The sequence below is a fragment of the Saccopteryx bilineata genome, chromosome 9, assembly GCF_036850765.1.
Source record: "Saccopteryx bilineata isolate mSacBil1 chromosome 9, mSacBil1_pri_phased_curated, whole genome shotgun sequence".
Classification (NCBI taxonomy): domain Eukaryota; kingdom Metazoa; phylum Chordata; class Mammalia; order Chiroptera; family Emballonuridae; genus Saccopteryx; species Saccopteryx bilineata.
The window spans coordinates 22587665-22608001 of NC_089498.1; the positions used below are offsets into that span (position 1 = coordinate 22587665).

The following is a 20337-nucleotide window of genomic DNA, read 5'->3' on the forward strand; positions in this document are numbered from 1 at the left end:
TTGTGCTGCAGCTGAGCAGACTCTGAAAGCAAGGAAGGAGATTGCTGACTATCTGGCTGCCGGGAAAATGAACGCGCTCGAATCCGCGTGGAGCATATTATCCGAGAAGACTACCTCGTGGAGGCCATGGAGATCCTGGAGCTGTATTGTGGCCTGCTGCTGGCCCGGTTTAGTTTGCTCAAGACCACAAAGTGAGACATATTGAGTCTGCATTGTTCTCAGGCTCCAAGGAGTGACAGGGCATTCTTGCCCCTGAGTGAGGGAGGGAGTGGGCTCTATTTGTTGGGACTGTGTCAAAGAAATTTCTCTCTGCTTGAAGGGAATATGTCAGTCCAAAGATCCATTTTTTAAAAACCAAATGGATGTCTTTTACCCCACTGAGCTGTAAAAATATAGCATAAACTTATAGTAGAAAAGTTGGAAAATACAGAAAAAAAACCCATAAGCACCAAATCTGTAGATAAGATTTTGGTATATTTCCTTTTGGTTTATGTGTGTGTGTGTGTATTTATGTGTGTATAAACACTCATATTTGTGTATATAGTTTTGTTTTGTTTTTTGTATTTTTCTGAAGTTGTAGACGGGGAGGCAGTCAGACAGACTCCCGCATGCGCCCCACCGGGATCCACCCAGCACGCCCCCCAGGGGACGATGCTCTGCCCATCCGGGGCATTGCTCTGTTGCAACCAGAGCCACTCTAGCGCCTGAGGCAGAGGCCACAGAGCCATCCTCAGCGCCCGGGCCAACTTGGCTCCAATGGATCCTTGGCTGCAGGAGGGGAAGAGAGAGACAGAGAGGAAGGAGAGGAGGAGGGGTGGAGAAGCAGATGGGTGCTTCTCCTGTGTGCCCTGGCTAGGAATCGAACCCAGGACTCCCGCACGCCAGGCCGATGCTCTACCACTGAGCCAACTGGCCAGGGCCTGAGTATATAGTTTTGTATGCATATATGTACATAGAAGTTTATATTCTAATTTCAGTTAAAGATTTTTTTTTTTGTATTTTTTCTGAAATGAGAAGTGGAGAGGCAGAGAGACAGACTACTGTATGTGCCCAACTGGGATCCACCCAGCATGCCCATTAGGGGGCGATGCTCTGCCCATCTGGACAGTGCTCCATTGTAACTGAAGCCATTCTAGCACCTGAGGCAGAGGCCATGGAGCCATCTTCAGTGCCTGGGCCAACTTTGCTCCAATGGAGCCTTGGCTGCTGGAGGGGAAGAGAAAGATAGAGAGGAAGGAGAGAGGGAAGGGTGGAGAAGCAGATGGGCGCTTCTCCTGTGTGCCCTGGCCGAGAATCGAACCTGGGACTTCCACACGCCAGGCCGATGCTCTACTGCTGAGCTAGCCGGCCAGGGCCTCAGTTAAAGATTTTTAACATTATATTTTGAACATCGTCCATGAGCTAACTTTGAAGTAGGGAAAAAAGGGAAACAGAAAGCCCTGAGTTTTATAATTTTGTGCTTTCTTTAGGGAACTGGATTCTGGCCTGGCTGAATCTGTGTCTACACTAAGCTGGGCAGCTCCTCGGCTCCAGGCAGAGGTTCCTGAATTGAAAATAGTAAGTTTGATGTGTTTTAACTGCCTCACTATTGTGAGGGCATCACTAATGTTACTTGTTTAGGCTTGTAGGATTACTTGAGAAATCCTTTCTTTCCTTAAAGGAAAACCCCCCACAAGTATTGTTTTCTGTTAGTCTTTAAATGAAAAATAAATACTATTTTTAACAATAATGGTAAAGGGAAAAAAACCTTGCCTAAAAAAAAACAAACTCGAAACTGAGTTTCTTTTGTGGGGGGAAGTTTCACATTTATCAGATACTTATAAACGAACAAAAATGCTTATTTTGTTGTTATTGCTGTTTGATGCTAAAAGAACATAATTCAATGAGTGAACATGAAAGTGATTTTGCCCTTTTGGTGGTTCTTTATCTATAGCAAATCTACCATAAATTGGTGGATTTTGCCTTTATTTCTGTCTTGGTGATGGTTTACTGCAGGTGTCTAGTCAGCTGTGTGCAAAGTACAGCCAAGAATATGGTCAACTGTGTCAAACCAATGAGATTGGAACTGTCAGCTATCAGGTAGTATCATTTCCAGAGACACATATTTTTTTTTTGTTTTTTTGTTTTGTATTTTTCCGAAGCTGGAAACGGGGAGGCAGTCAGACAGACTCCCGCATGCGCCCGACCGGGATCCACCGGCATGCCCACCAGGGGGCGATGCTCTGCCCATCTGGGGCGTCACTCTGTTGCATCCAGAGCCATTCTAGCACCTGAGGCAGAGGCCACAGAGCCATCCTCAGCACCTGGGCCATCTTTGCTCCAATGGAGCCCTGGATGCGGGAGGGGAAGAGAGAGACAGAGAGGAGGGAGAGGGGGAGGGGTGGAGAAGCAGATGGGCGCTTCTCCTGTGTGCCCTGGCTGGAATCGAACCCGGGACTCCTGCACGCCAGGCCGATGCTCTACCACTGAGCCAACCAGCCAGGGCCTTTTTCTTTTCTTTTTTTTATTATTAAGTGAGAGGCAGGGAGGCAGAAACAGACTCTTGCAAGCACCTAGATGGATCCACCTGGCAAGCCCCCTTACGGGGCGATGTTCTGCCCATATGGGCCACTGCTCCATTGCTAGGCAACTGAGCCATTTCAGCACCTGAAGTGAGGCCATGGAGCCATCCTCAGCACCCAAGGCCAACTTTGCTTGAACCATTGGAGCCATGCCTGTGGAAGAAGAAGAGAGAGATGGGGGGGGGAGCAGATGGTCACTTCTCTTGTGTGCCATGACTGGGAATTGAACCTGGGATTTCCACATACTAGGCCAATGCTCGACTGCCCAAGGCATGACTCAAATTTTTCTAAACCAAGAGGTCTGCAAAAAGCTAAGCAAACTCAGAACATATCCTTCTGTGCAGAGTGAAAGATGTGTAGAAGTAATTTTTGCATTGGAGGCAGAGGAAGTTGGATCAAGATCTTGAGTTAGGGAACTCAGATGTTTTAAAGGGGCTCAAATATATGGTGACAGATGGAAACTAGACCTTTGGTGGTCAGCATGCAATAGTGTATACTGATATCAAACTATAATGTTCTAGATCTGAAACTTATATAATGTTATTAACCAATGTTACCTCAGTTAAGAAAAAAAAATTAGAACCTGACCAGGCGGTGGCGCAGTAGATAGAGCATCGGACTGGGATGTGGAGGACCCAGGTTTGAGACCCCGAGGTCACCAGCTTGAGCACGGGTTCATCTGGTTTGAGCAAAAGCTCACCAGCTTGGACCCAAAGTCGCTGGCTTGAGCAAGGGGTTACTTGGTCTGCTGTAGCCCCCTGGTCAAGGCACATATGAGAAAGCAATCAATGAACAACTAAAGTGCCACAACAAAAAACTGATGATTGATGCTTCTCATCTCTCTCTGTTCCTGTCTGTCTATCCCTCTCTCTGACTCTTGCTCTGTCTCTGTCTCTGTAAAAAAAAACAAAACAAAACAATTAGAGTCAAGAAAACTGAGCTGATTCTTTATAAGAAAGCATATATTAATATTTTCCTAAATGTAACTGGCCTAGCAGTATAAAAGAAATTGATGTAACTTCGAAGTTTCAACTTTTGATCATCTTATATAATTCAGGATTGACATTCAGCCGGGCACAGAAATCTGCCTGAAGTAGTTGTTCAGGCCAGTGAACATTCTCATCATTCAGGGTGTCCATTCTGATTAGTTAGTGCCTTGCTGTACTGGTTGTTGAGTATATTGAATATCACCTCTGACATAATTCAAATATTTGTTATAAAATCAGAATTCTTTTTTTAAAATTATTTATTTATTCATTTTAGAGAGAGGAGAGAAAGAGACAGAGAGAGAAGGGGGGGAGGAGCAGGAAGCATCAACTCCCATATGTGCCTTGACCAGGCAGGCCCAGGGTTTCGAACCGGTGACCTCAGCACTTCCAGGTCGACGCTTTATCCACTGTGCCACCACAGGTCAGGCCAAAATCAGAATTCTTGATTCAAAAATTTTTATGTATATTTTCTTCCTCTTATTCTACTTGGTTTTAAGTTCCTTCACCCCAGGAAAGGGTTGTCTTATGATATAAGAAAATCCCCTCTTTATTGTTGCTAATTTATATATCTTTTAAAAATCACACATGTTATATGGGAGTTGATGCTTCCTGCTCCTCCCCCTTCTATTTCTCTCCTCTATGAAATGAATAAAGTCTTAAAAACAATTTTTTAAAATCATACATGTTAAATAACAATGACTAGAATGATGAAGAACAATGATGCAGAGGTGAAAGACCACTTAAACTCGTTTCTTATTGTGTGTGTGTGTGTGTGTGTGTGTGACCAACTCTGTTATGTTCTTTATTTTTCAGCTAATGTGTAAATTAAATGTGAACACTCTACCCCAAGTTCTAGTGCAACAGTACCTGATAGAAATTGCTAGGAGCTATAATGTGCCGTATAAATCCAAGACAACCAGTATGGTGAGTACTTTCAAGAAGGGAGAATTGCCTGACCAGGCAGTGGCGCAGTGGATAGAGCATCAACCTGGAATGCCGAGGACCCGTGTTCAAAACCCTGAAGTTGCTGGCTTGAGTGTGGACTCACCAGCTTGAGCATGGGGTCTCTGGCTTGAGCTTGGTGTCATAGACATGACCCCATTGTCTCTGGCTTGAAGCACAAAGTCACTGTCTTGAGCCCAAATCTCTGGCTTGAAGCCCAAAGTCACTGGCTTGAACCCAAGGTTGTTGGCTTGAAGTGCAAGTTTGCTGGCTTAAGCCCAAAGTCACTGGCTTGAGCAAGGGGTCACTGGCTCAGCTGGAGTTTCCCAGTCAAGGCACTTGAAAAAGCAATCAATGAACAACTAAGGTGCCACAATGATGATTTGATGCTTCTCATCTCTCTCCCTTCTTGTCTGTTCCTCTCTGTCTCTCTCTCACTAAAAAAAAAGTAGAGTTGATTTAAAGCTGAGATTTTTATTTTGCACTAGAAGATTTTTTTTCTACTTCTGAATGTGGCTTTCAGGGTAGCTCTGTCAGGATTGTAAATGAGTTGAAATTTGTACCTTTTCTCCACCCACATACTTTTCCCAGCACAGTTAGACTTCTGATAACTGTCAGATGATCATTCTACTTTGTTAACAATAGAATGGAAAACAAAGATGAAGATCCTAACATGTTATACCCAGAAGCATGTAAAGCACTATTAGTACTTAAGATCTCAACTTTGTCCCAGGAATATGTTGCATTTTAACAAAGAGATATTTATTAAAGATCTGGAAGGCTACAAGATCCAAAAACATAGGGCACTATCATTTTGTCTTGGGTAAGAGTATGAGTTCAGCAGTGAAATGTCCCATATTCAGATCCTAACTCCACCATTTTTAATCGTGAGACCTCAGGAAAGTGAATTCCTCTCTCAAAGATTCAGTTCTCTGGACTGTGAGAAGGAGGATAATATAATTAATTAATGGTTATTAACAAATCTCATAAATTTGTTAAGATGATTAAATGAGTTAATACGCCCTGACCGGTTGGCTCAGTGGTAGAGCGTCGGCCTGGCGTGCAGGAGTCCTGGGTTCGATTCCCGGCCAGGGCACACAGGAGAAGCGCCCATCTGCTTCTCCACCCCTCCCCCTCTCCTTCCTCTCTGTCTCTCTCTTCCCCTCCTGCAGCCAAGGCTCCATTGGAGCAAAGTTGGCCTGGGCGCTGAGGATGGCTCTGTGGCCTCTGCCTCAGGTGCTAGAATGGCTCTGGTTGCAACAGAGCAACGCCCCAGATGGGCAAAGCATTGCCCCCTGGTGGGCATGCCGGGTGGATCCCGGTCGGGCACATGCTGGAGTCTGTCTGACTGCCTCCCTGTTTCCAACTTCAGAAAAATACAAAATAAATAAATAAATAAATAAATGAGTTAATACATACAAGGTATTTAAATGCCATACTGGCCCAATACAAATATAATCAAGTTTTTGCCTGACCACGTGATGGCGCAGTGGATAGAGCATCGGACTGGGATGCGGAGGACCCAGGTTTGAAACCCCGAGGTCACCAGCTCGAGCGTGGGCTCATCTGGTTTGAGCATGGCTCACCAGCTTGAGCCCAAAGATGCTGACTTGAGCAAGGTGTCACTCAATCTGCTGTAGGCCCCACCCCCAAGGCACATATGAGAAAGCAATCAATGAGCAACTAAGGCACCGCAACAAAGAATTGATGCTTCTCACCTCTCTCCTTTCCTGTCTGTCTGTCCCTATCTGTCCCTCTCTCTGTCTCTATCACAAAATAAAAAATAAATAAAATAAAATTAATGTTTGAAAAAAACCCACAAAAACAAATGTAATCAAGTTTTGCTCCTGATAGGAATTTTTTAATCCATTTTTTTTCCTCTTTCAAAAAGTTTTATGGTTTGTTGAAAAAAAATGGCAAAATCTTTAATACCAAAAGGGCCTCTGAAGAAGTAAAAGCCACATGAAATGCCACTAGAGATGTGCCCAAGGGCTCAGCCTTGGGTCTCTTCTCTTTCTTTTCTACTCACTAGGTAATTTTCCCAACATCATGGTTTTCAATACCATCTTTTAGGTGAGGACTTCTACACATATATCACTAGCTGAAGCCTCCAGGCTGATTGAATTCCCCACTGATATATCACCCTACCTGCTTGAAATCCTCATTTGGGTATTCCAGAGGCATCTCAAGATTAAAATGTCTGAAAGCGCTCTTAACCCCTCCAAGATCCCACTCATTCTACAGGTAACGGCAATTTTATGCTATGGCAGAAATCTTGATATCTTCCTTGGCTCTTCCTTTTCTCTCCACTGCTAGCCCCCAACCAACCTTCAGCAAGTCCTAATTGCAGTAGCTTCTAAGTGTAGCCAGAATTCTGCCACTTCTTACCATTTCCACTGAAAGTATCCTGGTCTAACCTGCAATAATCTCTTCCCTGGATGATTGTAGAAGCCTCTTAAGTGGTTTTCCTGCTTCACTACTCTCTTCCTCATTAATTGATATTCAGTGCAGCCTTCAGAGATCTGGTTAGTACGTAAGTCAGATTGTGTCATGCCTCTGGTTTTTTGTGTTGTTTTTTTTTTTTTAATTAGAGCGAGAGATAGATAGGGACAGACAGAGAGGAACGGAGAGAGATGAGAAGCATCAATCATCAGTTTTTCGTTGCAACACCTTAGTTGTTCATTGATTGCTTTCTCATATGTTCCTTGACCGTGGGCCTTCAGCAGACCGAGTAACCCTTGCTCGAGCCAGCGACCTTGGGTCCAAGCTGGTGAGCTTTGCTCAAACCAGATGAGCACTCGCTCAAGCTGGCAACCTCAGGGTCTCAAACCTGGGTCTTCCGCATCCTAGTCCGGCGCTCTATCCACTGCACCACCGCCTGGTCAGGCATGCCTCTGGTTTTAAATCCCCCCAGTGGCTTTTTATTTCACATAGAGTAATAAGCAATGGCTTTCCTATGATTGAAGAGGCTGCCCCACCCACTCTCATCTCTTCTCTCTGGCCTTATTCCCTGCCCTCTCCCCCAGTATACTGTGCCAGCTACACTGGCTGTTGGCCTCCTCACTCTTTTTTTTTTTTTATTTCATTTTTTTTTTAATTTAATTGTTTTTTAGTTTATTCATTTTTAGAGAGAAGAGAGAGAGGAGAGAGAGAGACAGGGGGGAGGAGCTGGAAGCATCAACTCCCATATGTGCCTTGACCAGGCAAGCCCAGGGTTTTGAACCAGCGACCTCAGCATTTCCAGGTCGACGCTTTATCCACTGCGCCACCACAGGTCAGGCCTCCTCACTCTTCTTCAAAGACACACACACATGACTCCCACCTCAGGACCTCTGTACTTCCTGTACTCTGTGTTCCCTAGCTGTCTGCCTGGTCCCTCCCTCCTTCCTTCAGGTTTGTACATAAATGTTCTCTTCACTGTGAGACCCTTACTGGCTACCTGCTCTAAAATGTCACCTTCTTCCTTCATCTCTGCTTTACATTTTTTCTCTGTCAGTCTGTCTTTATCTAACATGCTGTATAGTTCACTTAGTGATCTTGTTTGTTTTCTGTCTCTCCCACTGGAATATCATCGGCTCCAGGAGGACAGGGACTTTTGTCTGTTTGTTTTTTGTTTGTTTGTTTTTTAAACAGAGACAGAGAGAGAGTCAGAGAGAGGGATAGACAGGGACAGACAGACAGGAACAGAGAGATGAGAAGCATCAATCATCAGTTTTTTGTTGCACGTTGCGACTTCTTAGTTGTTCATTGATTGCTTTCTCATATGTGCCTTGACTGTGGGCCTTCAGCAGACTGAGTAACCCCTTGCTGGAGTGTTCAAGCTGGCGACCTCGGGGTCTCAAACCTGGGTCCTTCCACATCCCAGTCCAACGCTCTATCCACTGCGCCACCGCCTGGTCAGGCACTTTTGTCTGTTTTAATCACTGTGGCATCCCCAATGCCTGGTTTATATAGTTGATAGTAATAGAGTTTGTTAAATGAATGAATAAGCCCAGAGTTTACCACTGTTAAGATTTGCTAAACTTTCTTTTGGACATATCTATGCATATTTATGTCTAGCTCTTTTTTAATTTAAAAACATTTTTTTCACTGATTTGATAGAGAGAGAGAAAAAGGAGAAAAGGATGGGAGAAAGGGAGAAAGAAAGAGAGGAAAGGAATAAACTTACTGTTTCATTTAGTTGTTCCATTTATTTGTGCACTTATTGGTTGCTTCTTGTATGTGCTCTGACTTCGACGTACCAGGACAATGCTCTATCTACTGAGCAACTCAGCCAGGGCCTATCTAGCTCTTACTCATTGATGTACCACAGTATCTGACCTCATAGGGATTCAAAACATAGTCATTAAAAGAGAGAGAAGTTTGTGTGGGCCAGAAAACATGAGGTTCGTTGGTTTTTTTTTTTTTCCTGAGGGTTGTTTTTAACTGCCATTGACTTACACTAGACTCTAAGCTTCATGGGGTCAGGAACCATGTCTCTTTGCTCACTGTTCGTAAAGCCCAGTGCTTTCCAAGAGTATTTGGGATGTAGTAAGTATGCAATAAACAAATGTGTAATTAATTGAGAACCCTATATTACTTACTCTCTTGCTTCAGGCTGAAGCCCCAGCAAACCTGGTTAGTGTTGGATTTACCGAGGATGTCCAGAAAGATGCCCTTAGCAATGAAGGTGGAACTGTAGCAGGACCTGGTAGTTCACTTCAGGCATCCCTAATATGTGCACAAGGGCTCTTACCTGTGCCATCTCCAGTCCCTTGTATTTCATCCCTCCCTCCTGAAAGACAGGTCAGTATGGATAAGGAACTAAATCTGAAATGAAACTCTAAGTATTACTAGAATATATTTCTAAACGAGTCTTTTGAATGGTAAAATGGTTTTTGTGAAGTTTTTTGAGGGAGGAGGTAAGAAGAGGGACAATAGTGAGGCAGACTCCCACATGTGCCCTGACTGGGATCCACCTGGCAACTCCATCTGGGACTAATGCTCGAGTATCGAGCTATTTTTAGTGCCTGAGGCTGAGCGTTCAGACCAACCGAGCCATACTTAGCACCCGGAGCAATGCTTGAACCAATCAAGCCAATGGCTGAAAGAGGGGAAGATGGGGGGGGGAGAAATAGATGGTTGCTTCTCATGTATACCCTGACTAGATATCGAACTTGGGACATCCGCATGCTGGACCAATGCTTTATCCACTCAGCCAACCAGCCAAGGCTTCTTCTGATTTTATTAAACTGAAACATTTTCACAAGTAGCTCAAAGAAAAAAGATTTCCTGATTCTTACATGAGGCCACAGATGACAGAAGAAACAAATCCCATAGTTGCCTGACCAGGTGGTGGCGCAGTGGATAGAGCGTCGGACTGGGATGTGGAGGACCCAGGTTTTAGACCCCAAGGTCACCAGCTTGAGCATGGGCTCATCTGGCGTGAGCAAAAAGCTCACCAGCTTGGACCCAAGGTTGCTGGCTCCAGCAAGGGGTCACTTGGTCTGCTGAAGGCCCATGGTCAAGGCACATATGAGACAGCAATCAATGAACAACTAAGGTATCAAAACGAGAAACTGATGATTGATGCTTCTCATCTCTCCGTTCCTGTCTGTCTGTCCCTATGTATCCCTCTCTGACTCTCTCTCTGTCCCTGTAAAAACAAACAAACAAAAAACCCATTGTCACTCCTAAGGCTGATTTCCAGGAGGCATGAGAACACTTCACCTCAAACAAGAAGGAAGCTTGACTGTGATGTAAGTTCACTTAAGTTAATTTTAAGAAATATTTATTGAAAGCTTACTGTGAACAAAATATGTGTTTGGAACTCAAACCAGTCACTTCCCAGTGATCTTTCTTTTCTTTCAGAATGACTCCTATAAGAATGATATGCTTCCTGTACTGGTTCCTGGTAAGAATAGGGAAAGCTGGTAGTATAGTAGTTGAAATTATTTGATATTTGCTGAAGCTGTTTCAGTTGTTATAAGACTATTCATTCCTCTATTAGTGAGAAAAGTTCATTAGTGATTTACTGGGAGTGCAGTGTGTTCCCTTATAGTAGCTAAGTTTTCTTTTTCTTTTTTTATTCAGTGAGAGGAGGAAAGGCAGAGAGACAGTCTCCCATATACCACATGACTGGGATACACCTAGTAAACCCACTAAGAGGTGATGCTCTGCCCATCTGGGAGGTGAGGTTGCTCCATTGCTCAGCAACCAAGCTCTTCTTTAGCACCTGAGAGAGAAAGAGAGGGAGAGAGAAAGAAGTGAGATGGGGAGGAGTGGAGAAGCAGGTGAGCGCTAATGTGTGCCCTGACTGGGAATCAAACCCAGACATACACATGCTGGGCTGATGCTCTACCACTGAGCCAAATGGCCAGGGCCAGTAGCTAAGTTTTCAAAGTGGATATGGGTCTCAAACAGATCTTTAATCCAAAAAAATGTTTTAAAACCACTACTATACTTGATTATCTTGTCACATGTTTTGAAATATTATGCCTTTTTAAAAAATCCAGATTTCCCTGTAGAAGATTGCCAACACAATGTAACCACTACCACCATTTCTGGGTTGGGGAGTTGTCTAGTTTTCCAGCCATATTATATCCTGTCCTCTCAAAACAATAATGGCCTACTGTCGTTGAGTCTGGGATTTCATTCTGGAGGACATATTGTTGTGACTTTAAATTACATTTCTTGATATGAACAGGTATAGGATTCAACCCCCAAACTTCTCCAAAGCCAGCATCAAGAGTCAAGATTGGTTTTGATCACTTTATGCCTCCTGATTTCCCTGATGTAAAACCTCAAACAAGCCTTTCCATTGACCCTTATGATTCAGAGGAAGTTGATTTTGAAGATCTTGACCGGAGACTTGAAATGCTAAAGAAAGCCGCGTAAAGCCTGGGTTGAGTATTTGCCTCAGTATTAAGGCTCTTGGACACAAAATTTAGTATGGCCACCTCTGTGTGGGTCTGAAGTTTTCTCATTTACAATTCCTTCATTTCTTAAATTCTATGATTCTCTGTAATAATGTGTGTATATGTCTCTTTGTGTGCCTATACATGTAATCATATAATTATTCCCGTTTCTTAAAATTCTGTAATCCCATGGAATTCTAAAGTTCTATAATTCTGTTCCTTAGATTTGATAATTCTTAGATGAAAATTTCTGACCTACAGAATTTTACTAATTATAATCAGTAAACTTTCCTTTTTTTTCAAGATTCTTATTTCTCTCATAATCATTACTTTTTCCAGGGAGGTGGAATGGTGTGTATTTAAATCTCATCCCTGTACTTACTAGCTGTAAATAAGACTTTTGGTGAATGGTACCTCCTGTCAGATGTGCGTGAAAGAGCTAAGGAACTAGAGGAATGTGTCCTACTAAAACTGAGTATCTTAAGGAATGTGCAAACACTAAGAGTGAATAAGGGAAGTGTTTTCAGAAATCAGTGGAATCCTGTGTGCCTGGGTTCAAATTTAGACTCTGCCACTTACTAGGTATAAGCTTCCTGTTCTCACCCATAAAATGGGGGAAATAATGAGGATTAAAGAAATAATGCATGTAAAGCTATTTAGCATGTAGTGGATGCTCAATAAATATTATTTCCTTTCCGGTTTCTATTACTTGCTAAGTTCAGGTGGACTAAATATTTGTGATTCTAAGAGACTGGATAAAGGAGAGGCTGAGAAAGCAAGACGGCCAAATTAATTATAGTTTGTTTCTTGTGTAACTGGTATTCCCCCCCCCACCTTCTTCTCCTTCTTCCTCTTCCTCTTTCTCTCCTTCCTTTCCTTCCTCTTCTCCTCCTTTTCTTCCTCCTTCTCTCCTTCTCCTCTTCTTCCTCACCTCCTCCTCCTCCTTCTTCTTTTTGAGAGAGGGGGGGAAGGAGAGAGAGAGAGAGAGAGAGAGAGAGAAAAGCATCAACTTGTTGTTCCACTTAGTTGTGTACCCACTGATTATTTATCATATGTACCCTGATGGGGGTTCAAATTGGTGATCCTGCCCCAGGATGATGCTCCATCCACTGTGCCACCAGCCAGGATGGTTTTTCTTTTATTTAAAGAGACTTTTTTTTTTTGGCATTTTTCTGAAGCTGGAAACGGGGAGAGACAGTCAGACAGACTCCCGCATGCGCCCGACCGGGATCCACCCGGCATGCCCACCAGGGGGCAATGCTCTGCCCCTCCGGGGCGTCGCTCTGCCGAGACCAGAGCCACTCTAGCGCCTGGGGCAGAGGCCAAGGAGCCATCCCCAGCGCCCGGGCCATCTTTGCTCCAGTGGAGCCTCAGCTGCGGGAGGGGAAGAGAAAGACAGAGAGGAAGGAGAGGGGGAGGGGTGGAGAAGCAGATGGGCGCTCCTGTGTGCCCTGGCCGGGAATCGAACCCGGGTCCCCCACACGCCAGGCCAACGCTCTACCGCTGAGCCAATTGGCCAGGGCCTAAAGAGACTTTTTTTTTTTTTTTTTTTTTTTTTTTTACAGAGGCAGAGATAGACAGGGACAGACAGACAGGAATGGAGAGAGATGAGAAGCATCAATCATCAGTTTCTCATTGCGCATTGCGACTTCTTAGTTGTTCATTGATTGCTTTCTCACATGTGCCTTGACCTTGGGCCTTCAGCAGACCGAGTAACCCCTTGCTGGAGCCAGCGACCTTGGGTCCAAGCTGGTGAGCTCTTTGCTCAAGCCAGATGAGCCCGCGCTCAAGCTGGCGACCTCGGGGTCTCAAACCTGGGTCCTTCCACATCCCAGTCCGACGCTCTATCCACTGCGCCACCACCTGGTCAGGCTAAAGAGACATTTTTTAAGAGTAGTTTTAGGTTCATAGAAAAACACCAGATTGCTCTTTTTTTGTGTGGCCACTTGGAGGCAGTTGGCTGCTCCAGGATGAAGCTGAACATCTCTCGCCTATCCACTGGCTGCCAAAAACTCATCGAAGTGGACGATGAACGCAAACTTTATACCTTTTATGAAACATGTATGGCCACAGAAGTTGCTGTTGATGTTCTGGGAGAAGAATGGATGGGTTATACGGTTAAAATCAGTGGTGGAAATGACAAACAAGGTTCCCCCAGAAAGCAGGGTGATTTGACCCATGACTATGTCCACCTGCTGCTAAGAGGCATTCCTGTTATAGACCAAGGAGGGCTGTAGAGAGAAACTGCACATCTGTCTGGGATTGCACTGTGGATGCCAATCTCAGTGTTCTCAACTGGATCATTTTAAATAAGAGGGCTAAAGATACTCCTGGTCTCATTGATATTATTATACCTCATTGCCTGAGGCACAAAAAAGCTAGCAGAATCCACACACTTTTCAATCTCTCTGAAGATGAGTCTGCCAGTATGTTATGAGAAAGCTCTTAAACAGAGAAGGCAAGAAACCTAGGACTCCAGCCTGTTTGGCTCAGTGGTAGAGCATTGGCCCAGTGTATGGATGTCCCAGGTTCAATTCCCAGTCAGGGCACATAGTAGAAGCGAACATCTGCTTCTCCACCCTTCCCCTCTTGCTTCTCTCTATCTCTTTCTCTCTCTTCTCCTCTCCTTCTGCAGCCAGGGATTGATTGGAGCAAGTTGGCCCTGAGCACTGAGGATAGCTCCATGACCTTCACCTCAGGCGCTAAAAACATGGCTCCGGTTGCAAGGGAGCAAGGGCCGCAGATGGACAGAGCATTGCCCCCTAGTGGGCTTGCCGGGTGGATCCTGGTCCCGGCTCATGTGGGAGTCGGTCTGCCTCCCCTCCTTTCACTACAAAAAATAAAAATAAAAAAGAAATCTAGGACCAAAGCACCCAAGGTTTAGTGTCTTGTTACTCCACGTGTCCTGCAACACAAATGTTAACGTATTGCTCTGAAGAAACAATGTACTAAAAAAACTAAGGAAGAAGCTGCAGAATATGCTAAACTTTTGGCTAAGAGAATGAAGGAGGCCAAAGAAAAATGCCGGGAACAGATTGCCAAGAGACAGACGTAGGCTGTCCTCTGACAGCTTTTACTACTACGTCTGAGTCCAGTCAGAATGAGATTTTCTAAGAGGAACAAATAAATAAGAACAAACATCATCTCTAAAAAGAAAATAAAAATGCCAAATTAATTTTTAAATGCAGTTATTGGTTGTGCACAATCTTTATTTCAGAATTCTCTTTTATGTGTCCAGGAGAGTTTATATTGCCCTTTTGCATGTGAAAAAGTGGTACCTGTATACCAATTTCTCTCTTTAAAAAAAAATAAATCAATTCTGTCTTGAACGCTTCATTCTGGGATTTTCTTCCCCTTATATATATAAAAAAAGTTTATTCAAAGAATATGGAGTTAGAAGGATCTTTGAAATCCAAGGGCAGGGACTGACCCACACAGCAAGCTGGCTGCCTCTCTTCTAGAGTAAACGCCTCACCCTGGCACCTGGTGGCATCCTAGCCCATCCGCTGGCATGTGTGAGGGACTTGGTGGAGAAGCAGTTTGGTGTTCCCTTAATTGTGTGCCAGGAATTGGCTGCCCCAGTGACTAAGATGTCCCAACCCTTTCTGGACTTCCAGAGCTAATTTTAAAGAAGCTTGGGGGACTGACGGATCTTAAAGAAACAAGAATGGGTTCTGCACGTAAAGGAGAGCAAAACCAATTTACTGTGGATTCTTCTAGGTAAACAATAGTGTCCATACTAAAGAAATTAAAGTACAGCAAGTCAGAAGCCCTGCTCTGTTTCTGGGTGATGCATTTTCTGCAGCGGTCTCAGTTTCATCTTCCCTAAATGGGAGCATGGCACTATTCTTTCCAGTTGGGGTTTGACTTGGTTGCAATCTCCTATCTGGTGAGATGTTCCGCTCCAAAAGTACCAACATAATACAGACTCATTTGCAAATCAAGTATAATTATTCTACAAAAAGGAAAATACAACATAAATATGACATAAAACATCTCAGGGATGTCTTCTTAAAAATATCTCTATAGCAAAAAACAAAACAAAACACTTAGCTGAGACTGGTAGCCTCTGGGCTTTGGTCTTTAGTTTGAAGGACTGTGTATTTAGATTTCCTAATGTCCTTGGTAGGAGGTCAAAGAGTGTATGGAATTTTAATTTTTACTTCACTTCTGGCTTTTGTCATAACTTCAGGATTAATTCCTAAACCCTTTCCTTAGGCCAGGATAAACTGTGATTAAGCACCATGCTTAAAAGAATTGTAAAAAACTTTTTTTTGTGTGTGTGAGAGAGCATTACATTAACAACAGAGGGATTAATTTCTCTCTGGCCTTCAGGCTCATTTGGAGATTCGGTTGACTCAAACCATAACAAAACAGGCCAGTAGAAATGCCTCTTTGACTCACGTCCCTGTATTTCCTACAGGGTTGTGTCCCCTGTTCACTCTCCTTTCTTGGCTGAGGTTTCTGGCACATGGAGAGTAGGAAGAGTTCCCTGTGAAAGACATTGGCCACATTTCTTCAGAGAGGGCTTTTTTCCTCATCTGCTGTAAAGGTCATATGGCTTCAGCTGGTGATACTGAGCAACTTAAGAACCCCACTGAAGAGAGAGGGTCCTCTTCCACCCCCAGCACCACAGAGTCCAACTGCATGTCATGTCTTCCAAAAACCTCTCTCTCTCACTGCTCTGACTCCTAGCAATCTCTCACCTTTCTGCTTCTTTTTTTTTGGAACTAGGATTTATCTACTGAGTAATAATATCACTGATTTTTTTGTATTTGAGGAGTTGTTTTTCTTTAATTTAGTTTCCTTCAATGAGATTATTATTATTTTGCCTGACCAGGCAGTGGCGCAGTGGATAGAGCGTCGGACTGGGATGTGGAGGACCCAGGTTTGAGACCCCGAGGTCGCCGGCTTGAGCGCAGGCTCAACTGGCTTGAGCAAAGCTCACCAGCTTGGACTCAAGGTCGCTGGCTCAAGCAAGGGGTTACTCGGTCTGCTGAAGGCCTGCGGTCAAGGCACATATGAGAAAGCAATCAATAAACAACTAAGGTGTTGCAAGATTTTTATTATTTTGAGGTTAGGGAAAATGTCTTTGAAATGTCTATTACAGATTCTGCACACCCAGAACAGTGTTGTATACTGGAAAGGTGGCACGTTCGTTGAATGATTAGTGTATGGGACAAAAGATAAATTCAGAGTTGAAAAGTCTAGATTGGAGTCTGGTCTCTGCTATATGTAGGTATGACAGATCATTTCATTTCTCTGAGCTTCTGTTTCTTCATTTCTAAAGTAGGGATGATAATATTTATTCTGAAGAGAGCTAATCCTAAAGAGAGCCCTTACTATGTGCCAATTGCTGTTTAAGTAGTTTAAGTCTATCAGCTCATTTAATTATAACACCAGCCTTAAGATGCCAAAACTACTATTAGGTCCATTTTACAGATGGGTACACTGAGGTTCAGAAATGCTCAGAGATTTTTTTTTTTGTATTTTTCTGAAGCTGGAAACGAGGAGAGACAGTCAGACAGACTCCCGCATGTGCCCACCAGGGGCAACGCTCTTCCCACCAGGGGGCGATGCTCTGCCCCTCCGGGGCGTCGCTCTGCCGAGACCAGAGCCACTCTAGCGCCCGGGCCATCCTTGCTCCAATGGAGCCTTGGCTGTGGGAGGGGAAGAGAGAGACAGAGAAGAAGGAGGGAGGGGGTGGAGAAGCAAATGGGCGCGTCTCCTATGTGCCCTGGCCGGGAATCGAACCCAGGTCCCCCGCACGCCAGGCCGACGCTCTACCGCTGAGCCAACCGGCCAGGGCTGCTCAGAGATTTTAAGTAACTCGCTGCAGGTCACACAATAAAGAGAAGAAGAGCAGAGTGTTAAACCCAGAAAATCGAGCACCAGAAACCAACACTTTTAACTACTGTGCTATAATGCCTATATAGTTTACTTTACAAGCTCATGGTAAGTGAGAAGCAAATGAATCAACGTATGTGAAAATGCTTTTGTAAATTGTAAAACACAATGCACTAACTATTGTTACTTGTTGTGGGCAATCAATAAATACTTTAGTTGAATTGTGCGGTGGCACAAAAAATTTTATGTTCTCATGACACTTGATGATTTTCAGAGTGTTTTCACACATTTGGTCCCTCTGCATAATGAGCCACTTTGACTCCATTTTGGAATAGGGCTAGTCATAAATAAGTTTTGGCAAGCTGAGGAAATAGGCCTAGATATGGTAAGCACCTTACTCAGGACACAAAGTGAGTTAAACCCAGCCAGGGCAGGCATTCAAGTGGTCTGCCTCCTGGCCATAAAATAAAGTTTTGTTTTTGTTGTTTGTGGTTGTTATTTGTTAAATTGAAACATGCAAGTTATCAATAATAAACAAAACCATTAAAATAATTATTTTCTTCCTCCCAGCCATTATCTCTTTCTAGAAATTTGTTTAACCCTTTCAGGCTGTTGCTGGCTATTTATTTTTATTTTTTTATTTATTTTTGTTTCTTTAGGCTGTCACTGTTTTTTTCTTTTTTCTTTTTTGTATTTTTCCGAAGCTGGAAACGGGGAGGCAGACAAACAGACTCCTGCATGCGCCTGACCAGGATCCACCCGGCATGCCCACCAGGGGGCGATGCTCTGCCCATCCGGGGCATTGCTCTGTTGCAACCAGAGCCATTCTAGCACCTGAGGCAAAGGCCATGGAGCCATCTCCAGCGCCCGGGCCAACTTTGCTCCAATGGAGCCCTGGCTGAGGGAGGGGAAGAGAGAGACAGAGAGGAAGGAGAGGGGGAGGGGTGGAGAAGCAGATGGGTGCTTCTCCTGTGTGCCTTGGCCGGGAATCGAACCCGGGACTTCCGCACGCCAAGCTGACGCTCTACTACTGAGCCAACCGGCCAGGGCCTAGGCTGTCACTGTTTAAAAACCAAAAATCTCCTTTAGCATTTGGATCCATAAAACTGCATTATCTCATAAGGAGATGTTTCAAAACATAAAAGTCTCTTTTTTTCAAATAAAAATACAGTATGCTTCTTGCAGAAATAAAGTGAAAATCCTATAAATTCCACTATCCAAGATAAACATTTTTACATTTTAGTTTTATTTTTCAACATTTTCCCTATGTATATACAGTATATACTTTTTTACAAGCCATTTTACGATACCATTTTCTAAAATGTTTTTAAAAATTCTGTTAGACCACGATAAAATTAGAGCTATAGCTTCATATTTATTGGCCGCATAGTATTCCATTTCATTGATGTGCTGTAATTTATTTATCTGAAATTAGGGATTATGTTTGAGTAGGTGGGGAGTATTCTCAAACTTCAGTTGCTAGCCAAAGAAACCAAAGATCCCAGGATAATGATGACTATGCTATATGTTGAGTCTATTGCTTTTAGTTTCAGTTGCATTGAAGGAGGGGTTTGATCATTATAAAGATAAATATAAATTTAAAAATACATGAAGAGGGTTTATATTTTATAATGTCTGCCATTTGGCATGGTAGAAAAACACCTCTTTCTTTTTTCTTTAGCATGTGTTCTGGAGAGGGACAGAGACAGACAGACAGGAAGGGAGAGAGATGAGAAGCATCAACTCAAAGTTGCAGCACCTTAGTTGTTCATTGATTGCTTTCCCATATGTGCCTTGACCAAGGGGCTCCAGCTGAGCCAGTGACCCCTTGCTCAAGCCAACAACCTTGGGTTCAAGCCAGCAACCTTAGACTAAAGCCAGCGATGTTGGGCTCATATCCATGATCCCACACTCATGCTCAAGCTCAAGCTGGTGAGCCTGTTTTCAAACCAGCGACCTTGGGGTCTTGAACTTGAGTCCTCAGCCTCCCAGGCCGACACTCTATCCACTGTGCCATTGACTGGTCAGCCTTCTTCCTCTTATAAGATGGCTCAATAAGATGGCTTAACTTTTCTTTTGTTGTTCTTAATGACAGACATCTAAATTCAAACTCTGAGCAAATTTTTGTGACATTGAAAATGGAATACTTTAGCTAACAGCTTTGCAACCTGCAAATTCCTTACTTTTATGGGATCCGTAAACTATAGTACTTTGGCACATGTTCATGCATAGCTATACCTCAGAGGAATTCATGTCAACACATAATTATGGTCTTCTAGTTTTAATGACTACAGTCAGCACTCAGTATCTGTGGGGCACTGGTTCCAGGACCCCGTGGATACAAAAATCCAAGGATGCTAACTTCCCTTATATAAAAAAGCATTGAAATTGCCTATAACCTGTGCATATCTTTCCATGTGCTTTAAATCATCTCTAGATTACTTGTAATGCCTAATACAATGTAAAGACTATATAACTAGTTGTCATACTGTATAGTTTAGGGACTGATGGCAAAAAGTGTTTGTACATATTCAGTACAGACTCAACCAACTTAGGCCTGAGTACATAGTACATATCATCAACAACATAACATTTTTAAACTTTTTTTTTTTTTTAATTTTTATTTATTCATTTTAGAGAGGAGGGAGAGAGAGAGAGAAAGAGGGAGGAGCTGGAAGCATCAACTTCCATATGTGCCTTGACCAGGCAAGCCCAGGGTTTTGAACCGGTGACCTCAGCATTTCCAAGTCGACTCTTTATCCACTGCGCCACCACAGGTCAGGCATAAACTTTTTTTTTTTAAACATATATATTTTTATGCAGGAATCCCGGGTTCGATTTCCGGCCAGGGCACACAGGAGAAGCACCCATCTGCTTCTCCACCCCTCCCCCTCTCCTTCCTCTCTGTCTCTCTCTTCCCCTCCTGCAGCCAAGGCTCCATTGGAGCAAAGTTGGCCCGGGCGCTGAGGATGGCTCTGTGGCCTCTGCCTCAGGCGCTGGAATGGCTCTGGTTGCAGCAGAGCAATGCCTCAGATGGGCAGAGCATCGCCCCCTGGTGGGCATGCCGGGTGGATCCCGGTCAGGCGCATGCGGGAGTCTGAC

At 43.8% G+C, this 20337-nt stretch overlaps 1 protein-coding gene and 1 pseudogene across 1 annotated transcript in view; both read left to right on the top strand.

Annotated features, from left to right (window-relative positions):
* LOC136313584 (IST1 homolog) overlaps window positions 1-11368 on the top strand; it is a 23159-nt gene extending 11791 nt beyond the window's left edge. The window contains 8 exon segments of the mRNA XM_066244115.1: window positions 12-65; window positions 68-191; window positions 1470-1557; window positions 1996-2079; window positions 4364-4474; window positions 9089-9277; window positions 10343-10385; window positions 11178-11368. Coding sequence (XP_066100212.1) covers window positions 12-65; window positions 68-191; window positions 1470-1557; window positions 1996-2079; window positions 4364-4474; window positions 9089-9277; window positions 10343-10385; window positions 11178-11368 — 884 coding nt within the window.
* A 1990-nt stretch (window positions 11369-13358) lies between these two features.
* On the top strand, window positions 13359-14443 carry LOC136313585 (small ribosomal subunit protein eS6-like; annotated as a pseudogene).
* The last annotated feature ends 5894 nt before the right edge of the window (window positions 14444-20337 follow it).